Here is a 22,974-nt window from a genome sequence, read left to right on the forward strand (position 1 = left end):
GACAAATCTTTTTTCAAATACAGAGAATGTATCACTCTTGGAAAATAGGGCAAGTTAATTTCAGCTGATAGCAGCTGAAATGATCTCACCATGAGGCTGTGCTGGATAAATTGAAAGTGCAGAATTTTTTTTCTTCTTTTCTTGCCGCATACCCCGTCTCACAGAAATAGAGGCTAAATAACACACAGTGCAGTAAAACTCACTCCAGCTAGAGTGTGGCACAATAGAAAGATGTTGTGTGAAGTTTTCCGGGTCCTAGCCTGCTTGTGGGACAGGGATCCAGAGTTCAGCCGCTCAATGCTCGCTGTCCTCCCGTTTCCCAGAATACTCCTCTGCCACCTTCCCATCTCCTTGGCTCACGTTCACGACTCTGATCAAAGCAGAACATTTGTGCATACCCGTGGTTTCATTTTGAAGCCATTTAAATATTACGGTCAAGTTCATTTGAGAATGTGCAGCAGCTACCCATGGCGCAGACTCCCTGTGCGGTCCATTCAGCTGTTAAGAAACCACATGCTGATATTTCCAAAAGAATTCATGGTCGGGAATGTTTGCATACAAGAATGCAGCTGCTTCCTCTCTTATGTTATAGACTTGAACTGTGAATTATTAAAGGTACATTGTTTAAAATCTCACAACTAAGTGTCTGTACATTGCAGATTCAGTCAACTGAATTCTGTTTTCTTACTCCGCCCAATTCAAGTACATAATTCTAGCTGCGATGGTCGTTCATCTGTAGTGATTGTTACCTGACAGGCTACAGCTGGGCTGTAAAACTTTATGAAATGAGTCTTAAATGAGCTGATGAGTTAGTGAAGATCACTTCTGTCCATTGAGAGGAAATTCTGAGGTGAGTTTTTGAGGATATGCTGAACTTTTGTATTGGTAAGCGGGGCTATTTTTATTAGCTGCTGTTAGCCAGTGTAATTGAAATTTTCTTTGAAGTGGAACATTTTTGGACTCAGATACTTGGTGAATAGACTCTGATGACATTCTCACATCATATGAACCTATTTGGGGGGGCAAGTGGGATTTTTTAGGACACTCAAGCCAACATTAGATGAGTGTTTCCCAACCTTTTGAAGCCATGGTACATATTTCACATTAGAAAAGTCACACGGCACACCACCAACAAAAATCTCACAGGAAGCATATTGATCATTTTTCAACGGCACCAGGTATAGTGGAATTGACTCGGTTTGTCCCCAGTATGCCTTTTTGCTTTCTTTGACCACTACTCTTGCTAGGACCTTCATCTGAGTCAGAACTTTCTCCAGGACCCAGGTCAGATTGAATACTATTTTTTTCTTTTCAAATATTTATCTATTGCTATTATGTGCTGTGTCGTCTCACAGCATGACTATTATGTAATTTCTTCTTCTGTTTTACTAGCAGTTGGGAACCCATTTACTTAGAGCAGTTAGTTGCACTGCCCTCTAGGGGAAGAGAATGTAATTGTTCTGCCCGTTACCCACGGCGATCGCTTGGAGTACTAATCAGGTGGAGCCAGATAATCTTCCACGGCACACCTGATCATTTCACAGTGGTTGGGAAACACTGCATTAGATGACATAATGTTAGCATATAACAAGCTTTTGCTGTTCAGCCAACACACCAGCTGTACGTAGATGGAAGAATCATGTGTTCAATCTGCTGACTTTAAGTAATTGTGACTAATAATAATATTGAATTGATGGCTATACCCATGTATTTTTAATGGATTATGTTTATGATGTATTAATTTGTTTATAATTACAAACTAATCAATGTATGTTCATGAGTACAACATTCTTTTTTTTTCTATTAAATAAACCAAGTAACCTTTAAAGTCTCTTCATTTTTGCATAGGAGACAGCAGATAGTTAAAACGTATAGTTTTTTCAGCTGTGTAGGAAAAATCCTGTCTCCTTTGAAACATCTACACATGTTGAGCATAGGAAAAAAAAATCCTGGAACTCATTTGGTTTCTAGTGTCTTGTTCCAGCAGAGCATATGCAGGTTGACATGAAGGGCTTGAATTTCCTGCCCACTTCCTAAAGCCTGCCGGCCCAAATTGTTTTTGTCGTGTGCCATTTAGTCAAGTAGCGGAGATGAAACCCACAACTAGCTGACTCACAGCATGTCTGTAGTACAACCTTGGGTTAATCTCAGGGGGTGTAGCTCAGGGGCAAAGCAGTTGACTGCAGATCAAGAGGTTCCCTAGTTTCAATCTGGGCACCCTCTCTTTTCGGGACAGGGTGGTGACATGAGTCACACTTCAAATGTCAACAGAGTTACAGCTGCCATGTGGTCAAGCTTGTACCTTCTTCAGCAGTTCAGATAAATAACCTTTTCCTTGTGAGTAATAGAAGCGCCTCCATCTTGTCACCGTTTCAGATGTTTTTAAAAATGAGATACATGAAGGATGAGCGCAATCCCCACAAAACACTCACAGGTGTGGCTAGTTTTACATGTGATTTACAGTAGTTGCAGGCACAGCTGGTTCATTTCAATATCAAGCATAAAATCTAAGACATGCTTTTTTGGCATTAAATGTGAAGGCTATTATTAATATTGCATGTGTAAATGATAGTAAATCAATCTGAACACTCGATTTAAATTCTGTGCAAAAAGATATTTTGTGTCTGGACAAAAGAACTCCCAGAAATATAAATGCAACAGGGTCAGTCTGTGGTTTGCACCTAAGTTTGGGATCTTATTTCAAAAGAACTGATCTGTCCGAAGATTCACGTTTGCTGTAAATGTTACAGACATGAAGCTTGTGCGTTTTGTTTCACTTTACATATTTTCAATCTTTTTTTCATTTGCATTTAGTTTTGGAGAAATGTAATGTTGTTTTGATTCGGTTTTCTATTAACTTAATGAGAAAATGGTAATTAAGGTATCTTCCGTGCCTCTGCTGATTTGTTTTCTTCCCTTATACCCCCGGCCTGCCAGCTTTGTGCAGCTCCTAATAAGGAAACACGAGGAAAAAAAGCTCTGTTTCCAAGTGTTTGATGAGCTGAAAAAGTACTAAGAACACTTAAATTGCACAATGATGAGAGTTCACTTTAGATGTGGCACTGAGATCATAGTGGACCACGGTCCTCTTGTTGGCGGTTCAAGTTCAAAGGACAGAATCTAAATTTGTCAAGAAATGAAAAAAAGTAAGCAAACTTTCATCTTGGCGTGATGGAGTGTGCCCTCTACTTTCTTCAAAAGTTTCTCAAATGGAAATCCGTCTGCCCGGACAACTGTGAAAAAAGACACTCTGGCGAAAAAGTTCACGCTTCTCAGTGCATGATCACGACTTTAGAACTTCAAGTGCTGTTGCGATTGCTCCAATGTTACTTGCATATTTCATCATTCTGAACACCTTACTGAGGGGTCAAAATGTCCCACTGCTGCGAGCACTCTAAACTTTGGACCTATAATGATACCTCTTTCCTGAGATGTAAAGCAATATTATTTTTGCTCCGTATCAAATTTGGGCTAATTCCCTGTGAAATCCATCCCTCGGTTTGTGATGTAACAAGCTGTATAGAGTGACTTAAGCAAAGATTTATTGACATTTCAGCGCAACTCTACCTTAATGTTACAGCCACACTGTTACGTGCGTGCAATTCTTACAAAAACCTCGATATGTTTGTGCGATAATATCTTTATTTGCGTTATCAGTGAAACTAAAGGAAAGCCTGTGTAATGACTATGCCACCCGGTTGCTCAATTACATGTGTTATTTGTACTGAGTGTAAAACAGTATCTACCCAGAAGAATTTATTTTTTCTAAACAACCGCCTGCCTCGAATTTCTATGAAATCCTCATGTGCTTTTATAAACCCGTGTGACTGATCAGAGCGATGCTTTGCTAAAACATAGACTGTGCACATCACAATACCATCTGTTTCCAAGCATCTCATGTTCACTTTTTCTAAAAAAAAAAGTATTAGAAGTTCTTCCTATACTGCAGAGCACTGCTGAGTTTGTAAGAAGCTTTCCTGTTTTTTGTCTTGTTGTGCTCTGCTCTGCATTATGGAGCGAGTTTTGACTTCACTGACTTCATATATGTTGTTATATGTGTGCTTCATTAAGATTAGCACATGTGCTCGGCAGCTCCAATTAGGCAGTCTATCCATTGGACCTCATATTTACTCAGCCCCCATACCTCCTCGTCTCATGTCCCACAGCAGATAACTTTTTTGTATACCCAATAAAAGGAAAGGATCATTAAAGGATCCAGAAATAGTTGGTGAGTCTGGTGGAAGTTTGTCATCTGTTCTGCAGAGAGCAGCTGGAGTGAGGGTGGTTTTTTTTTTTTGGTTTTGTTTTTGTTCAGAGCAGAGGAAGAAGATATTCTCACTGCTGAAATGTTTGCGATATGGATTTTGTGTACGTGCTGTCTGGAAACTGCGGTGGAATGAGCTCCATGCTTTAAAGGCTGTCTGACCTGCCAGAAACTGAAATTCATTCACTCACTCATCAGCCTCCAATTTTGGCTCACACAGTGGCTGTGACAATTAAATTTGTGACAATTTAAGCTTGCTTAGAGATATGAAAGGAAAATCCTTTGTGCCATTAAAATGACACTGAAGAGACACAGTTGCTCACTGTGGAAATAAGGTGTAGAGTCTGATGTGCTATCAGTAATGGTCTTGTCTCTGCTGTTGAAAAATGTCCCAGAAGTTAGCTAATATTCATGATGAGATGCTCCGTGATTCTGCACACAGCACTGAGATGCAATAACAATGTTCCCATTGAAGCCAGCATAAGCATGCTATTCTCACCAGTAGGGATGGGTATCGTTTAGGTTTTATCCGATACCAGTACCAAACCGGTACTTTTGAAACGGTTAATGCTTAAACGGTGCTCGAACCGGTGCTTTAAGAATGAAGAACACAAACTTTGTCCAAAAACCTCTCATGTTTAGCTGTTTTTTTGTAAAAAGATAACAATGTTAGCCTTTTCTGCAGCTATAGGGGATTTATGGTATCACTCTTGGCTGGAAGCAGTGCTTAAACAATGGAAAAAACAAACTTTGTCCAAAAACCTCTCATGTTTAGCTGTTTTCTACTTTTTCTTTGGTCATTTTAGCCTTTTTGGCCAGGGTGAAGGGAGTATCTGCCATCAAACACAAAGACAGCCGCATGTAACTATGACGGTGTTTGCTAGTTCACCTTACGTGCATAAATTTAATAACGTGGTTAGCCTACTCAGCGTAAATTACACACGAACAACATTAAGCTACTCACGCAGAGAAGAATGGCTGCTGCTGCCATCATCATCCGTCATCATTTCTGCTACACTGGCAGGGCTAGGGGCCAGGACTCTCCTCTTCGGGTTTTTGGGGGATGTTGCTAACTCCGGGACCGATAACAGGCACCACACCCGCAGTAGATGTGCTCGGTGTGAGGTCGACTCGCAGCAAGCTATCAAATACGGTGCATTTCTCGGCTTTTAAAAAAACGCTATGCGTCGCCAGGTGTTTCATCAGATTCGAGGTGTTACCTCCTTTGCACAGTATCACCTTAAAGCACTTGTTGCAGGCTGCTGAGTTTGCATCTTTTGCTGTGAAGTACAGCCAGACTTTTGACCGCTTTGCCTTGGGCATTTTTAATCTGCAGCAAAATAGTAAAGTATTACACATTAATGGTTACTTTTCTTAAAAGTAATGTAGTACATTGCTTAATTATTTGCTGAAGAAAGTGACTCGTGGCACTACTTGTTACTTTACTTTTTCCTTACTCTGTAAATAGTCCTAAAATGCAATGTAACATAATTACCAGTTAACCTTAATCGTAATCCTATAGTTCCACTCACCAACATAAATCTGTATCCAAATGAAGACATGCTTGCAATGTTTCTTTTAGTTTTTACAATATCAACACAAAACCGACAACGCGACATGGTCCAGTGTACCCATAGGTTTATCATCATTCTGGGTTCTTGGCTAGCTCTCTGTTAGCATGTTGTCTGTCTAGATGTTTTCAGATGTTGAGTTAGCAGCATAGCTTTGTTTCTGTCCTGAACACAGTTTGCATTTCATTATCCAAGCTTGTCCTTTCATGCAATAAAAGGACAAGCGTGCGCTTCTTAAAATCCTTAGACTGTTTTCCTTCTCTTGCACACTATTTGCTAATTCGCTAACTGTAGCGCTAAAGTGAAGGAAGGGATTTTTTTTCTCTTTACAGCTGCTCTTTACAGCTGTTGTTTTATAGATGACAATAAACAGAGTACCATAACAACTTTGGAATTAGCAAAGAGTGCATGTTTGCAAATGTTTAAGATCAGCCTAATATATTACTGCTATTACTTGCGCTTACAGGGAGAAAATGTTAGATTAGAAATCTTGCTGGTATGTGTTTGTGATATGAAGACAGACACATTAAAGCTCAAAGCCAGCCAAGTTTTCTTTGCAGCTACTCGTGGTGAATGCACTGTGCTAGCCAAAAGCCTCTTGAAGTGCACGCATCCTACATCGAGGAGCAGATTAATAAGACTGTTTAGCTGTGTAGCTTTTTAAAGCAAGCTAATCAGGTAATCTCCAACACTGAATTGACATCTCATAGGCAAGAAGCGGCTTTGATTAGCAAGAAGTCTTTGTTTAGTTCAGCAGCAGCTGCTTCTTTAATATTTCCTGTCAAAGTCCAAATTCGTTTGACCGACCATTCTGAATCCTAGAATCTCACGCAGGGTTGATAGCTTTGGTCATTTTGCTACTCCTGGCTCATGACATTTTCAGAGCAGTGTTTTTAATCATGAGTGACTTAGCCACATATCAGCCTGAGTGAGATTTATGGCCCCTTCTCTTCAGGAGCCTGTTCTTGTGGACCAGCCATAATAGAGAAACACACAAAATGGTGTTTACACGGAAGGTGCTGCCGTGGTCCTGTTTCTGGGCTGTCTGAGGGCTGTTTGCTTTGTTGATTAGCAGCTCCCCAGAGGCCTCAGTGTGGAGGGGTCTCTGTGAGTCTAGTCTACACTGGGATAGAGACGAATCCCCGATCCCACTTTTTTTTTTCATGGCTTTTGCACTTTTTTTATTTTGGGAAAACAAATCCGACCTTATGAAATTAATAATCTTGTTTTCAGATTTAGTTTCGTCATAAAAATCTGTAGCGAAGCTGGCAAACTATCTCTTGTTTGGCATCAAGCTCGAGCTTGATCACCTGACCCTGAATAAAATCAACACGGCGTCATCATAAACACGACCTGTAAGTGTGTCATTTTGCGCATGCTTACCCTTCTGGAAAACAGGCATATGCAGTTGTTTTGTTGCAGTCGAGGGGTCCCATGTGTGAGTGGAGTCGACCTAAATGAGTCAGGTTTGATTTGGGGAGTGAACTCCACCCCTCCCCTCGTCTCTGAGATCTTCATTGTCTAGGGAAACGCCACTCTCTCTCTCTTTCTCTCTAACACACACACACACACACACACACACACACAGTCTTTGGTGTTATTGTTGTTGAAGTGTCTAGGTGTCTGCTACTGGAGGCCTCATCTCTGAGGGCTCGAGGAAGGCTGGCATCCTCTTCTCATTCTCTCTAGTAAATTGTCTGTATTGTCTTTCTGTCAGGAGAGAAGAATCAGTCTCACTCTCTCTCTATTTCTTGTTCAGAATGGAAAAACTGGATGGTTGACTCTGCAGCCCTGTAGGGAATACGGCTCTCCCCTGCCTCAGTATTCGTGCTCAGGCAGGGTGATTAGACATCGTGCCAAACTCTAAAACTAATATGATTGACATATGAAGTTTTTCACTGAGCGCAAGAGGCATTCTGAACTTTCTGGGTACGTGATAACATCCTTATTAAACAGCAAAGTAATCGACTTGATCAAATCATGGCCTGCGCTCAGTGCCAGCGCAGATAAAAAAGATGGAAATGATCACTGTAGAGTAATCGGGCACACGCTTGAACTCTTATCTTAAGATAACATGAATACACAGAAATGGCACGGCTAGAACAGTGGAATATTTTTCCTGTAAAAGCAACTCAGTCAAGTGAAATGGTATTTTAGGCTAGTTGGAAGAATGTGCCATTCAAAGAGCTTTAGAAGTAGAAAAAGAAGGACGGTGTTATAATGCTCTGCAAAGATGACCTTTTGTGCCTTAAACATTAGGTAGATGTTGAATGGTAGTAAGCTCACATTTGACCTCTGACCTTTAAGGTCAATAAGCTGATCAACTTTGAAGGTCTAACTGGTAATAATGCTTTATAGAGCTGTATAAAAGATTGCCACTGTTTGTACTGCATAAGCATATAGGGAATGTTATATGGGGATTCTAAATATCACATTATAGTCTGCATCCAACTGTCATATTTGATCTTTATCCTTCAAGTGCGTGTCCTCTACCAGAGGCCTCGGAGTTTGAGGGTCCTGTGCAGTTAGCTTAGCTGTTCCTAGGACTGCGCTCTTCTGGACAGAGATCTCAGATGTTGTTCCTGGGATCTGCTGGAGCCACTCGCCTAGCTTGGGAGTCACTGCACCTAGTGCTCTGATTACCACTGGGATCACTGTTACCTTCACCCTACACATCTCGAGTTCTTCTGTGAGCCCTTCATACTTCTCAAGCTTCTCCTGTTCCTTCTTCCTGATTTTGCTGTCACTATGGACGTCTTCCTCTGCTTGTCCACCATTACTATGTCTGACTCGTTAGCCGTCACCATTTTGTCCGTCTGGAAGTCCCACAGGATGTTAGCTTGGTCATTCTTGACCACCCTTGGGGGCGTCTCCCATTTTGACCTCGGGACCTTCCAGGCCACACTCGGCACAGATATTTCTGTATTCTATGCCAGCCACTTAGTTATGGCGCTCCATGTATACCCTGCCTGCTAGCATCTTGCACCCTGCTGTTATGTGCTGGATTGTCTCGGAGCATAAACATACTTGTGCTTAAAACTGTGTAGACTTAAAACGCAGTGTGCAGTCAACAGAGCAATTAGCATTAAAGCCAAAAAAGGGGGTTTGTTTTCATAAATGCCATTTAGCATCTAAGTATTTTTCCGCCCATCCATCTAGTGGATTACATCTTCTGCTCTTTGTAAAGGTCAGCAGTTGATGTTTATTCAGAGTTTGTCTCGTCTCACTCTCTGGCGTTACATCAGATTAGTTTGCCAAACATTTCACAGACGCGCACTTGAGTGGTACTCTCGACCTTGTCTGGCCTTGGGTCGTCCAGCGTCCTATTTAAGTCTAATGTATACTTCATCCCCTCTGCCACAGTCGTGGTTCCCACCACTCAGAACTGTCTTTCTCCTCCCCCCCCAAAAAAAGAAACCTTTTGTCCGTCTGCACATGATTCAGGTCAGGGTGTTTTCAGTGGAAATCTCCCCTCACTGCACACAGGGGACATCAATATGAAGTTGGTGGTTGCAGAGAGAGGGTGAAAATGGCTCAGTGCTATAATTTATTCAGACATTGAACTGGCCCAGGCTTGAAGTATTCAAAGTAGCCTATGAAAAAAAAAGCTTTTAGACATTTCATGAAGCCATGGTCGCTTGACATTTATATTTAAATCAGCCTGAAGTAAAAGCAAAGAGTCAAGAGTACAGCACAGCTACAGGTCCACGGGAGAAAATACCAAATTCACCCTGCACATAGTCTTCATCCCCGGTTTGCCAGAAGTGTCTGCATGCTTACAGTGGGCACACATTTCGATTTAAATAATAGTAAGGGCCTGACTTCATTTATTTACCTCTAGCCCACATCTTACTGTAAAGGAAAATGGCAACCTCCGATACAGCATCGCATTTCATCTTCTGTAATGTGTGCTACGCTGCAGAGTTTATGATGTCATTTAAAAATACTTTTTTTAAGTGCACCTGCTTTTCCTAAAACCACCTCAAATATTCAGGTTAAAGGATGAATCTGCTTCAAAGCAAATTGCTGTCACACTGGTCAACACTTGAAAACTTGTGAGTTTCAGCTCTGAACACTTGCAGTTTTGAGCCTTGTGACCGTTCCCTGCAGTGGCACAGCAACAGGAGAACACACTTCAGCTTGATGCTTTCAGGTGGCAATGAAATCACTAATATTAGATTAAATAGTCTAGACTCTCAGCACTTCCAAATATTGACTCTTTAGGGCTTTGGTGTTTAAAGGAGGAATATACTGTAACTTACTCGTCTTATGTTGGTATAAACAGTATAAAAGTAATTTATTTAGAAGAATTTGATTCTGTTTTTTAACCCATGTTGGGTAAATGGTGATTATGAGTAACAGAACAATACAGAAACAGCCTATCCTCCTCACCGTGTCCTTTCTGTAACCTTATCAGTATGCTGAAGCTCTAGCTCCATTACCTTGAATTGGCAGCCAGTCAGGAGGGAAGGGCTTCTTCCAGCTTCCCAGGTATTGTGAGGACTCTTTACTTCATGCCATTTTGGTGATTGCAAACTTCCACAGCTAATACATTAGAGCTGACCCCCATTTCTTTTGCAACTAAGCTGGAAGTACATTTTTTTGCTGTGTTATTACAGAAGAAAAAGTACTGCTACTGGTTTATGTTGTTTATGTCCAGCATGACTGGTGACTAAGTAGAAAAGTGTGTAGCGATGTAGTGAACTGAGCTGATGAGTTTAGGGACGTTTTAAAGAGGTCATCTCTTACAAAAACATAGAAACGGTCATTCTATGGTTTGTAAGTCAAAACTCAAGGACAAAGGGGAAGACAGGACAACGCACACACCCACACACAGAGGGGTTGATGGGTGACTGGGCACAGGTGGGAGGGAAACAGGTAAAGCTAATATTGCCAATGTTGATAAAGCAGGTAGTCATGAAAGGAAGGAAATGAATGACAACCAGGAAGTAAAAACAAGACAAAGAAAGAGCTTTACTGACAAAGTAAAATAGGGCGTTAAAAAAAAGAGACATGAAAACGAACACTAAACTTGATGACAGAGACGTGGGGTCAAAGATAACAGAAGAAACTAAAAGCACAATGAAACAGCAATGACAAAACAGATACATACAGATACACACCGGGTGTGTCGAACACGGCTCACTGGATGGCTTTGAAAAATGAGGAGGAGGAGGGCGTGGATTTTGAACTTTTAAATGTATTTACAACTTGTCCTACTGACAAAGATCATAGCTATTCATACCACTCTGATGTAATATCAATAAATGACATAAATATTTGTTTTCATTATCTGCAGAAGAAATTGCTGTTTATTTCTTACAGTTTTAGCTCAAAGGCTCGTGCTGACAGATTTCTTTCATGAACTACAGCAGCTTGATGCATGCTCAATCAGTGGGCTTTGATCAGTGGTTGTTGGTCAATGGTCATGACAATTTGCATATTAATGATCAGTGAACTCCCAGCACATTGTTCCTTCAGTGGTGCTAGTGTCAGTCACTATGGAAACCTGCAGTCAGCTGAGACTGAAGAAGTCACTTGGATGAGTGACGAAACGTTTCTCCCGCTGAAAACGCTACGTCGAGATGAACAGAATCAACTTTTGGGGAACTACAGCAGCATTTCTTCATCCTGTAACAAAACTGACATGTACTGTTAAAACACTCCTGATCTACAGACTGGCTCCTCCAGTCTGTGTGCCAAACATCTTTGGTTAAGAGATTAACCCCAAGTTGCTCTCAGATGCCTCCCTCGGAGTATGAATGAGCATGAATGTTAGATAGACAGCACTTATCTCAGAAAAGCATAGAAAAGTGAGAATGGGTGTAAATGGGTGAATGAGGGAAGTTGTATTAAGCACTTTGAGTGCTCAGGTGAAGTAGAAAACCACTATATAAGAACCAGTCTATGAATTACACTTCTTTTCTAATATTAGGATATAAAATGATGTAAAGAAAGTTAGAAATCCCTGCTTTATACTAACCTGTGGCCATTATACAGTTATATTATTTATTATTTCTACAATGAACATTCTCAAATGTACTACTAACCTCAAGACTATTTTGCTGTTTTCCATTAGAGTTAGTATTTCTATCCACATAATTTATATAAATGAATATATTTCTCCTGAAAGGTAAATAAAGGATGATACGGCATGAGATAATTGCCCCTGGAGAGCCCTACGTCTCTATGGTAAACTGTGGTGTGTGTACATCACTATGACCCTGTGCCCTGACCATAATCCCTCACTGCAGGGGCTGGATTAGGGCCTCGTTTTATTAGCCAGGCTCACCATCCCCCCTCCCGAGTGGTTTTGTTCCCGCTTCAGTGTGGATCGATTGCTGGCTCGGTCTGAAGTGGCAGTGCTAGTTATTAAACGTGGGATAACCAAACCCTTCGGACTGCTGGGATAATCCCATCACAAATTAAGTAGAGGGAAATTGGTCAGGGAGAGCCGGGACTGGAGAGAATCTTCATATTGTGACCTTCGTAACACAAACGAGCACAAACTCCTTTATTTGTTAGAAGCTGATCCGTAAGGATTTCGACCCACGGTGGATCAACACTTTAGCAAGCTGTCGCTAAACTGAAACTAAAGTTTTGACAATCGACTGAAACTGTAAAAGAGCCAGAGTATTATTACTTAGTGTGTAAGAATCGATCCAAAAGAGAGCCATGTGTTGTGATTTTTATACCCTTAATGCTTGAATGTTGAAGTTGTCATGGTTTCTAAGGGCCTGCAAACATCCATCTATCAACTGAGCCTTGAGGTATTATGGGAAATATAACAAGGCTTTTAATCCATACCAAGTGTCTTGTGCAAGCCCCAACTACACACAAATCTATGAAAACATAGAAAAGGTTCCCTTTAAAAGAAATACAAATATTTAATATGAATACTTTGAGAATTTTAATATGCTTTCTAACCCATTCCTGTGCCCTTTCTCTGTCTTTCTTTCTTTTTTATAGTTCTGTTGTGTGCAGCTTGCGTGCTATCTCAAAGTCATCGTGTGGAATACTACTGGATGTTAATTACCCCTGCTGTCTGAAGTGAATATCATTAGAGCTTGAACTGGACATGAACCAGCCATTACTGAAAGGGGCAAAAGTTTATTAAATGCCATTAGTAGGTCTTCAACCTAATTTAAAAGCGAACACACAATGACTGGCTGGCTGCTAGATGTGATTTCCAGGCTGCTCTGACGTAGCCTCGGGCAGTGGGCAAAAAAAAATGAAACACATTTGAAACAAAGGAATAATAGTACAAGCTGCCGGTGAGGGATTTAATCCCTCTTATTTGGGGTGGAGGTTTTTGTTATGGTTTAGCAGTGAGTGAGAAAGTAGAAGAACTCGAGTTGCACCGATGATTTCCTCATGAGAAATGGCGCTTTATAAAGTTGAGTTACTCACCCAAAAAAAAAAAAAAAAAAAAGCAGTTTGAAAACCCTGTCATCATCTCTACTTTCTTGCTGCTGAGAAAGTTCCTGGAAGTTTCCAGATGTCATCATAAATTTATTTGCATACGAAGCCTTTCTACCGGAGTTACTGCACTCAGAGACAAAGGAGGAGGGAGAGAACTTTTGTAATGAAATCTCACCGAAAACTTGGCAACAATAAGAGTTTTTTGTAACACAAAAATGTAATTTTTTTGCAGCACTTTACGTTTACATTACCCTGAATTGACAATACACTGCTGTAATGTCACTAAGTCCTGACTATGGATTGGGAATCTGTGTCTATGTCATAATTATTCATTTCACCAAGTGTGGGAAAAACAAGACCGATCTTTGGATCGAGGACCTTATTGGGCGACAGCTAAAGATGTAATGTGTGCTTTTGTCTTCTAGGTCAGTGGTTACTAACAGCGATGACAAATTTGACTTTATGAAATGGTCATAAATTATGAGGTGCTAAGAGATCTAATATTGACGTAATCCCCAGAACACTAAAAAGGACAAGCTTGTCTTTTTAGCACCTAATGGCAGCACTCAGACTAAGCAGACACTCGACTAAGCTCCACTTCTTAGACCACATCATCTCTAGAAAAGACTTAGAGAGAGAACAACAGTTCGGGGCCTCTGAGCCCTGATTATAATATTGAGACCACGGATTTATCAGGTAGGGGAGGATTAAATGAAAGCAGTTGGCGCCAAGTAAACACTAAGTAGAGGGGATGCTTTATCAGGATATTAGCACAAGTTCAAGTAAGTGAGATAGTACAAAGGATGTGAGTGAATGAAGATGAACTGGGATGCCTTGATAAGAGGTGTTTAGTTAGTGTACTAGGTGCAGAAACACATGCTTATTTCACTGTTATTTGCAGGATTCAGTCACTATTTCTGCCTCGACACAGGTGGTCACAAGAAACACTTACAGTTGTTCTTGAATCTCCTTAGTCTTGTCACGGTGTTAAATAACAGACGAGTTGGCGCACAGCGTAATCCATGATTAGAATGCGTCGCTCCCACCACTAAGACGTGTCTCGGTTGTATCAGATGGAAGCTTAACACTGGCATATGCTCAGTGCAATGATCTGTCTATGGATGACAGGTGGTTACCCAACTATTTGCATAATTATGGGTGTAACACACAGGCTGCTAGGACGTCATAAACAAATCCATATGGCCTTTTGGGAAAATCCAGATGATTTACACCACAGCTAACGGATATACTCACCGTCTTGACTTTGTAGCAGACATCGGTGGGATTTCTCACTGAATGTTTTAACCGGAGTGTGAAATATGGAGCAACTTCATCCCCTCTACTTGTTTTGGCAGCTCTAATCAAATGTGGGAACTTTATACCAAGTTTTCATGACAGATCGGTTAATGTGGCAGCTGAAACATGGGCCAGTGTTTCCTGTGTAGTTTTCTGTTAGACGTTTGATGGAAAGAATAAATGTTGGCTCTGAGACTCAATTTCAGTCCCCTGGAAACTTCCTAGAATCAACTTGAGTTGGGTAGCACAGTGTGTAAGAATGACCTTTATCGCAATAGTCAGATCATGATATATGAGCAAGTTTCCTGCAATTATTATTGTACTTGTTATTTTTAGAGTGGTTCGACCAAGCAAGGGGTTAGATAATCACATCTAATTTTTTTCTCACATGTACTTTTATATAATATATATATTTTTATCGCTGTCTGGGTAATTTCCCCAGCCAAAACTGTGTGTATAATATATCTACAGTAATGTATTTCAGCACAGATGGAATCAAGCCAAGCTAAACTTTCCATCGTGGAGTTGCGCAGTGTTGTTTTGGGCTTAACAGACCTTTCATAAAAACACGAGTACTTGTAATCACCACTTCCCATGTCTCAGCTGACATTTCATGGAGTGCTGTTAAGGAGGTATAGCAGGGGATGTAGCAGCACCTCCCAAAAATGGGCAACTTTTTGACGACCAAGGTGAAAAGCGAGCCGCTTAATAAATCGATAAAGCGGCAAGTGGTTTGATTTTGCTATAATTCCTTTTCTTTGTCTTTTGTAATCCCCTCCACAGACATGTCTCTCAATGTCCGTCGCAGTAGTGATCCCGCACTGGCTGGCTTTCCTCCAGGCGAGGCCCCGGTTGCTCCAGAAGAACCGTCCAGAAAAAATCCAACTCGCTGGTCCACAACCCCTGGTTTCCAGAAGCCCAACCATAAACGAAACCCCAGCAATGAAACAGGGAGCCTCGAACAAAAGGTAACTACACCTCCTGTGGTAATGTAGCCAATAAACTGTGCACGAATGCCTCAATGATACCTGGTATGATGCACCATTAAGTTGTTAAGATCATTTATTGGAATCTAAATGGTGTCAAAATGCAATAGATCAATAAAGTCTATTTTTTAAACTACTGTGAACTATTACATACTTATTCCAGCAGCACCTTGCCCAGAAGATAGGGCTGCTGATGTACGGGTGCTGCATCAATTATAATGCCCGAGATATGTGCTCTGAAATCTTCCCAACCTCCAGTCTCTGTTTTCAACTTACTCCTTTCTTCCCTCATTTTCATTCCTTGTCTCCTCTGCGCCCCAAATCAAAGAAATAAGTGTTAGATATGAAAGTTGTGCTGCCCTGCTTGCAGATATCCAGCAGTAGCATAGATAGTGTTTATCTGAAACTAGTTCCATCTGATAACACCCCTTCTTGTCATCCAAAAGGATTAGCGGAGATTCTTAAACACATTCCCTTTATTACAAATTCACCTTCTTGGTGCTTTTAAGCCTCTGATTATTAGTCAGAAAAAAATAAAATGAAATAAAACACACCTCAGGTACTCCGGTGCATCCTCCCTGCTGCTTCTGAAAGTAAAAGAAAGCCAATTAACTTCTCACAATGGCTGCCGTGCTGACAGCCCTTTACTTCTCACTGAGGGAGAGGTATGTTCCCATCAAACGGGGATGTTACAAATGGGGAAATTATTGAATGTTCGAAATGTGAAACATCAGCTCTGCGTGTGATTAGCGTGTCTGGGAGAAGGGGCTGATAGAGACACTTTAGTTGTCACGGCCCACAGAATGTAAAAGCAAGAGTGTGGGCTGAAATCAGAGCTCTCATTTTGTTAGTGGGAATTCTGTTCTGAACTACTGAACTGAGCAACTATGTATGTTTGTGTGCTTGTACTGAATATAAAAATGGGAAAGCAGAGGATCAGGAGTGTTGAAATATGACTTTGAATTTCATTGACTGTATATGGATTGCATGTCTTTAGCCCTTCTGTTACGTCCTACCATGCATAGAGGATTCCACATCCACAACGATGTTTGTAAGTTGTGGATCGTGGATAAATATTATTATGTTGATGTAATAAGAGGATTCCAGATTATGTACACCGCCACACACTAAACAGACGGATACGGTAGTTTAAACTAGAAGTTTCTATTAGTTTACTTTAGTCATACATAAAGCAATGGTTTAACCCTTTATAGGGCTCTCATTAAAACACGTAGACATTAAAAATTTCAACCCTGGCGTGTTATTGGGGGATATTTCAGGACTTTTTCACATGTGTGATTTTTAAAAAAAAAGATATTTTACAGTGCAAATCAAGATTCCTTTCCTGTTTATGGTATACGTATTTACCAAAAAACAAACAAACCTGTATATAAGACCTGTAGGATAAACACAAATATGTTTATAAAGCCATGTTTTTTATGAACATTGTTTTTTTTATTCACACTGGCAATTTTCGTAAATATAACACACATATCAAATAATTACTGAATAAATTTTAGTAATAAGTAATAAGATGTACTGTAAAAATAATTACCAGTTATATACCATTAACTGCTATACTAGAAAACTGCAATAAGGTCATGAAACAAACCAAACTACACACTCAGTTTTGATGTTATGACCACAAGTACGGTATGAGTGTAATGTAGGGGTAAAAAAAATTAAAAGCTTGAAATGCAACAGGCTGTGACTGACTGGTCAGATACAATAATATCACTATCTGTCACATAACCTGATCTTTTGTGATTGGCTGGGAGAAATTTCTCATAGTTAGTCGTGGGGAGGACAATTGTTTTGTCCACTGAAGTCACCAAATATGGCTTCTTGTCCAATAAAAGGTTAAGACGATTCCTGTAAAAAACCTTCCTGGCAAAGCAACATTTTACATGGCGAGTTCAAAGTTATTATGACCAAGCCACTATAAATCAATAATTCCCTTAATAATGTTCAGCTGCCCAACTTGTAATGTTGTGTCCCATTTAGTTCTTGACTCCCATCTGCAGCAGTTCAGATGTTATCTGAATGTAGTGCATTTTAAGACACCATCCTGCCACAGACGCTTGAAATGGCATGGTGTGAAAAGTGACGAGCTAACAGCAGGATGCTGTCATTTTTATTCAGCTGACAGAACCAGACTTTTTTCAACTACAAAGGGAGTCTTAGTCCTTGTAACCCTTAATCTATTTCTTGCACCAACTGCCATATATTCATTTCAAGTCTGTTTTTATGAAATTAACAGCATATGTTGTAAGAATGTGTTAGTCAGCATGTGTAGTATTTGTTCTTGGCACCATATTTTTGAAAAGGAACATCCTTCAGCATTGCCAAAAGCAACTTACTCATAACAAAGTCTCTTCACTGTCTAGGATCGTTTCCTTTTACAGACTAAAGCCAGCCACGTGTTCAATTCCCCAACTAGTCTGAAAACGGCTCAGTCAGACTCAGTTTTTCTGCTAAATCTCAACAATAAAAGTCAGTGAGAGTACTCAGTCATCGGCTAGCACTGTAAACTCATCACATCTGCCAATGACTTTACAATACTTGGTATTTAGGGTTATCTGCACTTAGCAAAATCACCCATAGGGATTAGACAGTCAGTTTGAGCCTCTCTGGTATCTGGCTTTCTCTACATTTTATGATCTGATGTGTCGTAAAACTCTGTGGAGGGGGGTCCTTTGTCGTGCCGTGTCTGAGGCTGCGATGGGTATCAGGGCTGTCTCTATACACAGGCCAGTTGTGCAGCTCAGTTTTATAATTCTGTTATGCCTTCATCAGGCCCCTTGCATGTCACATTCAACTGTAGCCAAACACTGCTGGCTCTCCCTCCCATTCTTTTAAGCTCCTTTGTTTTTGCGTTGTTTTGATATATTTGCTATTTTGTGATTTGTTAAGCAACTATGTGTTCTCTTTCAATTGTGATGTCTCATTAAAAATCCCCAAAATGTTTTTTTTTTCGCTCTTACTCTTTATATGCTGTTTTTGTGACTAATCAGACCATATATGGTTGCTTTTCTACTTGTTTGTCTTGGTGAATCACTTGGCTTTGATTTTAATTATTGATTTGCTTTCTCTTCTATTCAAAAAAAACTTCACTCTTGACCTTCAGCTGCTGAGATTCCTAAGCCAAGGCTAGCAAGTGTGGAATATTATCTTTTGTGCCTGGGTGTGTTTTTTTGCTTGTGGCCAGTGTAATATTTTATGCTCAAGTATGCTGATGTATGACATTACCTTGGCAGGAGCTTTGTGAAGTTGTTTTGGGTTTTTTTGTAATGATAAATCCTAGTTGGAGCTGTCTTGTTATTAAAAAGGTCCTCAAGCAGCTCAGGTGTGGCTGTAATGAAATATCAGGAGCAAGGGTTGAGTGAGAGTTAACTGAACCACAAAGATGGTACAGTCTTCAAAAATCAGGTTCGTCCTGGATTTTAGATAATTATGTACCAAATTTCTTTCTTCTTCTTTTTTTTTTTTAGAAAGAGTATTTATACGAGTGCATTAAAGACTTCTTCTGATAGCAGGACCACAGTGGTGTACAATTTTTAATGTCTCTGCCTTTTCCTCTTTCTTTGCAGGGCAGAGGAGCCCATGCCTACCGTAGTCTTCCTCGTGATGCGAGTGGCTGGTCCACTCAGTTCCAAAGAGAGATGACTCGATCTTCCCTTAGTGCCAACCATCCAATGGTAGATCGATGGCTCGATCGACAAGAACAGGTTTGTTGGTGGACAATTAAGGAAATTGGAGACTCTATGGTTTATTTGTGGTTTGCAGATAAACATCTTTATTGCTTGACCAGTTCATAGCAGCTTGTATTTTTCACCACAGCCACCACTGGTTGGTCTAAAATAAAACAAAACAAGTTGGTTCACTTGGTGATGTGTTGATACAAAACTGACCTGGCTTGGTACAAGAGGATCTGCAGATTCAGATATTTGGTGTATGTGCTTAGCAATCAGTGGTGTTGAGCTAAAATTTCAATATCTCTACTTGAATATTGCTTAGAGGCAATGACTTGGAAGGGTTTTTGAACTTTGGATAGTGGGCTTTCTTGCTGTAAATTGATCAATGGATACAAAATGTGTTGGTCTAGAAATTAAGCGGGCATACACTTGTTCTATATAGTACAAGCCTTCGGGTTTTTCAAAATGGAACTTGTTAAGGTTCAGTTACACTTCAGTAAAAATAAGACAGTGACCTCCTTGCAACTCAGAAAAAAACTGCGTTTGCCCTGTGATTGCAATAAATTTTTTCATATAAATATACCTATTGGGAGGCAACTGGTCTCCAAGGAGCCACGGTCCAGCTCAGTCTGACTGCAATCACCCTCGTTGTCATGGTCCTGGGTCGTTGACCCAGCGTTTTGTGTTTATTCTGATTTGTATTAGTTTAGGGTTGAACCTGAAGTTGATGTATATTCAGCCCTACCTGTGTCTGTCCTTGGTGCTCTGTTCATGTCCCCGTGTTGTGTTGCAAATCAGTCTGTTTCCTGCTTTACTTTGAAGGCTCGTGTTCTAGATTTCCTGTTTTGTTCTGAAAGTCTGTTTCTGTTGTCATTGTGTTCAGCTTATCTCCTCCGGTCATCATGTGTATTCAGATCAGCTGTTCTTCCCTCCTGTGTGCGATTACCCGATTACCTTGTGTGTGTATATTTAGTGGGTGTCGGTCTGTGTTCGTTGTCGGCTCGTCTGCATTCATCCGTCTACCTCTGCGTTCTATGGTGTTCCTGTCTCTGCGTCTCTCTGCCCCGCACCCCTTTTGTATGGTCTCAGGTTTGTCACTTAGTTTCTCCCAGTTTAGGTTTCCGTTTGTAAAGTACTCATACCTCGTTGCCTGTTTTTGTCACCACCACCTTTGTAAATAAAACATCACTCGTATCATCAGTTTGCTGCATCTTGGGTCCTCCTTTTCCTCCACACCGCACGGCTCCCTCCGCCAGCCGTGACAGTACGAGCCGACCAAACATGGACCCAGCAGCATCCGCACCTTCCCAGGAGTTTCGGGAGGAATTAATTGACTCCGTTTCAAGGTTGGTCAACCTATGGCTCGAGCATGAGGGGGAAGAGTGTCTCCGCGCTGTAGAAGCCAGGCTACAGCAGCTCATCTCTGCTCACTCCTGGCTGCTCGGCTCTCTTCACCCGCTCGCACAGGACTTCATTCTTCATGAACTGCACCTTCACCCTCCAGCTGCTACCGCTTCCCAACCCAGCCCGCCGGAGGTTTTGCCCGGCCCGCCGGAGGTTTTGCCCGGCCCGCCGGAGGTTTTGCCCGGCCCGCCGGAGGTTTTGCCCGGGAGGAAGCGACGATCGCGCCGTCGGTGCGTCTCCACACAGCCGGGGAATAGGACTTCGGTACTGCCGGCTGTGGTGAGTGGGAAAGACGCTCCATCTGTTTCGCCAGCTCGTATGACTGTTTATTCCGGGGCTGTGTTTGTTGAGTCAGCTGCCCAGCAGTCGCTAACTCAGTTAGCCGCTCACTCGTCACCTCCATTACAGTCACAGCCAGACCTATTAGACACTATGTTACAGTCCATAGCCCAGTCAATAGCTCAGTTGGTAGAAGACTCATCAGCCTTATTATCAGCTCAGCCGTCATCTTCACCTACTCCTCCGATACTTCAAGTTAAGTCCATCCAACCTGAAAAGAATTATTTTTCACCTGTTCATGTCAAGCAGAGAGACACACCACATAACACAGTAATCAGTCCCCAACAGCTGGCCAGTACAGAGACTGTCACGCACTCCAGGGCCTCCCCAGAGGCTGGGTTCCAGCCCCCAGCCGACTCTGGACCCCCGGAGGTTAAGAAGCCAGCTGAGGACTGCACCGGACTGTCGCTGCCTGAGCTGAGTCACTGCTCTGTGCAGCCGCAGTCCGCTTTGTGTTCGCCAGAGGCCCGTGTGCCTGCTGGTTCCGACCTGTCCCTGCCAGAGGCCCGTGCGCCTGCTGGTTCTGACCTGTCCCTGCCAGAGGCCCGTGCGCCTGCTGGTTCTGATCTGTCCCTGCCAGAGGCCCGTGCGCCTGCTGGTTCTGACCTGTGTGTTCCAGGGGCCCCGGTGCCCACTGGTCCAGAGACTGTTTTCGCTGGGGGGCCCGAGGAGCACGTCCAGCCTCCTGCTTCGTCTGCTGGAGGGCCCGAGGAGCCCGTCCAGCCTCAAGTGTCGTCTGCTGGGGGTTCAGGAGAACCCAGCCAGCCTCAAGTGTCTACTGCTGGGGGTTTAGGAGAACCCAGCCAGCCTCAAGTGTCGTCTGCTGGAGGGCCCGAGGAGCCCACCCAGCACCACGCCTCGTTAGCTGAGGGTCCTGGAGGACCCAGCCAGCACATCCTCACACCTGCTGACGGTCCTGGAGGACCCAGCCAGCACATCTCCACATCACCTCCTGCAGCATCGCTGCCGTCAGGTTTCGCAGCCGTCCCGCTGCTGTCATCCATGCCTGGTCCGGCCTCCGTGTCTTCAGCCTCGCCTGGTCCAGCCTCCGCTTCAGCTTCGTCTGGTCCGGCCTCCGCTTCAGCTTCGTCTGGTCCGGCCTCCGCTTCTACCTCAGCTTCGTCTGGTCCGGCCTCCGCTTCTACCTCAGCTTCGTCTGGTCCGGCCTCCGCTTCTACCTCAGCTTCGTCTGGTCCAGCCTTGGCTCCGCCTTCGTCTGGTCCCGCCTCGTCTGATCCTGCGGTTGCCTCACCGCCGTCGGAGCCAGCTCGACCCGTTCTGCCTCGCCTCTGCCAGCCGTTTTCCGGGCCTCTAAGATGTCATCATGGCCTTTGGGGACGGCCTCCGGAAAGAGTTCGTCGCCGCCGCTGGCATCGCGGCCGTCCTCCGGATCTGCTCGGTGGCCGCCACTACCTTCCAAGTGGTCGGCCTCCAGAACCGTTTGCCCGTCGCCGCCATTGCCGTGTGCACGGTCGGCCCCCAGAACTGTTTGCCCGTCGCCGCCGTTGCCGTGTGCACGGTCGGCCCCCAGAACTGTTTGCCCGTCGCCACCGCTGCCTTCTGCTCGGTCAGCTTATGGATCTGCGTCACCGACGTGGCCGGCCTCAGAAGATGAACTGTCCTGGACTTCTGAGTTGTCAGCCTCCGGGCCGGCCTCCTGAACTGTGTTTTGTTCTCGTACTCCAGCATGTGCGTTTTTTGTTTTGGACAATTCCCTCGATTCGCTGGGGCTTGTTTTGTTCGGTGTTGGTCCCTCCGTCCTGGGCCCCCGCCGCCCGCCCTGGGTTGGTCGTCTGTTTTTGTTGTGGGCTGTCTGGAGCCAGCCCTTGGGGGGGGGGGGGGTGGTACTGTCATGGTCCTGGGTCGTTGACCCAGCGTTTTGTGTTTATTCTGATTTGTATTAGTTTAGGGTTGAACCTGAAGTTGATGTATATTCAGCCCTACCTGTGTCTGTCCTTGGTGCTCTGTTCATGTCCCCGTGTTGTGTTGCAAATCAG

At 42.8% G+C, this 22,974-nt stretch overlaps 2 protein-coding genes across 4 annotated transcripts in view; both read left to right on the forward strand.

The window, feature by feature from the left end:
* Nucleotides 1-22,974, forward strand: part of LOC147322725 (partitioning defective 3 homolog) — a 355,660-nt gene that overhangs the window by 119,460 nt on the left and 213,226 nt on the right. For all 3 annotated transcript variants that reach the window (XM_086307269.1, XM_086307271.1, XM_086307270.1), the window contains 2 exons: nt 15,337-15,521; nt 19,130-19,267. In XM_086307269.1, coding sequence (XP_086163395.1) covers nt 15,337-15,521; nt 19,130-19,267 — 323 coding nt within the window. The remainder of the gene's footprint in view (nt 1-15,336; nt 15,522-19,129; nt 19,268-22,974) is intronic.
* LOC147322727 (uncharacterized) lies at nt 20,516-22,212 on the forward strand. Its single transcript, XM_086305256.1, has 3 exons — nt 20,516-21,500; nt 21,633-21,945; nt 22,095-22,212. The coding sequence occupies exons 1-3, from the start codon at nt 20,516-20,518 to the stop codon at nt 22,210-22,212; spliced, it is 1,416 nt and encodes a 471-aa protein (XP_086161382.1).

Source organism: Aulonocara sp. 'chitande type north' Nkhata Bay, linkage group LG9, assembly GCF_057382095.1.
Source record: "Aulonocara sp. 'chitande type north' Nkhata Bay isolate Kocher_YH1m ecotype deep benthic linkage group LG9, A_spYH_male_GT1.1, whole genome shotgun sequence".
Classification (NCBI taxonomy): domain Eukaryota; kingdom Metazoa; phylum Chordata; class Actinopteri; order Cichliformes; family Cichlidae; genus Aulonocara; species Aulonocara sp. 'chitande type north' Nkhata Bay.

Coding starts and splice junctions, on each gene's coding strand:
- LOC147322727 (XM_086305256.1), top strand. CDS start 20,516: ATGGACCCAGCAGCATCCGCACCTTCCCAGGAGTTTCGGGAGGAATTA. Junction 21,501..21,632: donor GGCCCGTGCGCCTGCTGGTT/CTGACCTGTCCC, acceptor AGACTGTTTTCG/CTGGGGGGCCCGAGGAGCAC. Junction 21,946..22,094: donor CCTCCTGCAGCATCGCTGCC/GTCAGGTTTCGC, acceptor CTTCTACCTCAG/CTTCGTCTGGTCCGGCCTCC.